Source organism: Rhagoletis pomonella, unplaced genomic scaffold, assembly GCF_013731165.1.
Source record: "Rhagoletis pomonella isolate Grant_MI unplaced genomic scaffold, Rhpom_1.0 Rhpom_scaffold_00012, whole genome shotgun sequence".
Lineage (NCBI taxonomy): Eukaryota > Metazoa > Arthropoda > Insecta > Diptera > Tephritidae > Rhagoletis > Rhagoletis pomonella.
The window spans coordinates 12804979-12806019 of record NW_023458566.1 but is presented as its reverse complement, the minus strand read 5'-3'; the positions used below and the strand labels follow the sequence as shown (position 1 = coordinate 12806019).

At 33.1% G+C, this 1041-nt stretch overlaps 1 protein-coding gene across 1 annotated transcript in view; it reads right to left on the bottom strand.

The window, feature by feature from the left end:
* The window catches only part of LOC118747846 (adenylyl cyclase 78C), a 95375-nt gene extending 94638 nt beyond the window's left edge, over positions 1-737 (bottom strand). The window contains exon 1 of the mRNA XM_036482023.1: positions 221-737. Coding sequence (XP_036337916.1) covers positions 221-300 — 80 coding nt within the window. The 5' untranslated portion in view covers positions 301-737. The remainder of the gene's footprint in view (positions 1-220) is intronic.
* Positions 738-1041: the final 304 nt, after the last annotated feature.

The window sequence follows — 1041 nt, the reverse complement described above, 5'->3', positions numbered from 1 at the left end:
AAAAAAAACAGAAAACAAAACAAAAAACACCAAAACGGAAACAGACTGTCACCAAATGCGCAAACAGCTATGCAGCACTTAATAAAATCAGACCGGACAGGGCGTATGAGTGCTGCTTGCCATATCTCCAAAAAAAAGGAAGAAAAAAAAATATTCAATCGATATTTCCTCTACATATAGGCACATACATATGTACATGTGTAGGTGAGTGTGCGCTTACCAAACGCGCGCGCGGATAAGCTGCTCGGTAATGATATGATGATGATGATGATGATGATGACGATGATGATTACGGCTCATTGGCGACCATCTGAATTTCGTTGGGATTTTGTACACTTCTTTATTTTTCCACAATTTTCGTTTATCGCTTTTAGTGATTTGCCAATTGGTCGCTGAGTCATACGAAAATAATATTTTGCGAATTGAAATAAAGATGTGCTTTCAAAAATTTTTTTTCACAATTTCCACTTCATTATCATACAAATATTAAAGACTACAATTTGCATATTGTTTTCACACATTTTTTTGTTTTTGTTTTTGTTTTTCTTTGAATTTACTAAAGTATTGTGTTGGCGCGAATTAGAGTTAAAAAGGCGTTGTGTTTCTGCTAAAAGGGGAAAACAAAAACCCACTGTTGTCGGCATGCAAGTCAATGCGAGGGAACACAACCAACTGTTGTAGTTTGTCTGGCAACCAACTGTTGATTTTTTGATTAGCAACTTCAGCATTTTCCTATACATACATAAATATTTAGTCGATTTAGTCATTCATTGTATGCGTGGCAATTAAAGTATGACAAATTTAGTCGTTTCAATTTGTTGCTTAATTAAAAAAAAATAAATAAACCATTATTTAACTCTGACTTACAAGCAGTAAAAGCTTTTGTTGCATTCATTAATTATTTCCAATATTTTTTTTTGTTTTTTTTTTTTTTAGTACCACCACTTTTCAGCTATACTTTATGAATTTATGCGCGAATTTACTATTCAACTCATTTTCGGTCACAATTTTTCGTCCAACGGCTTTAACACACCAATTACT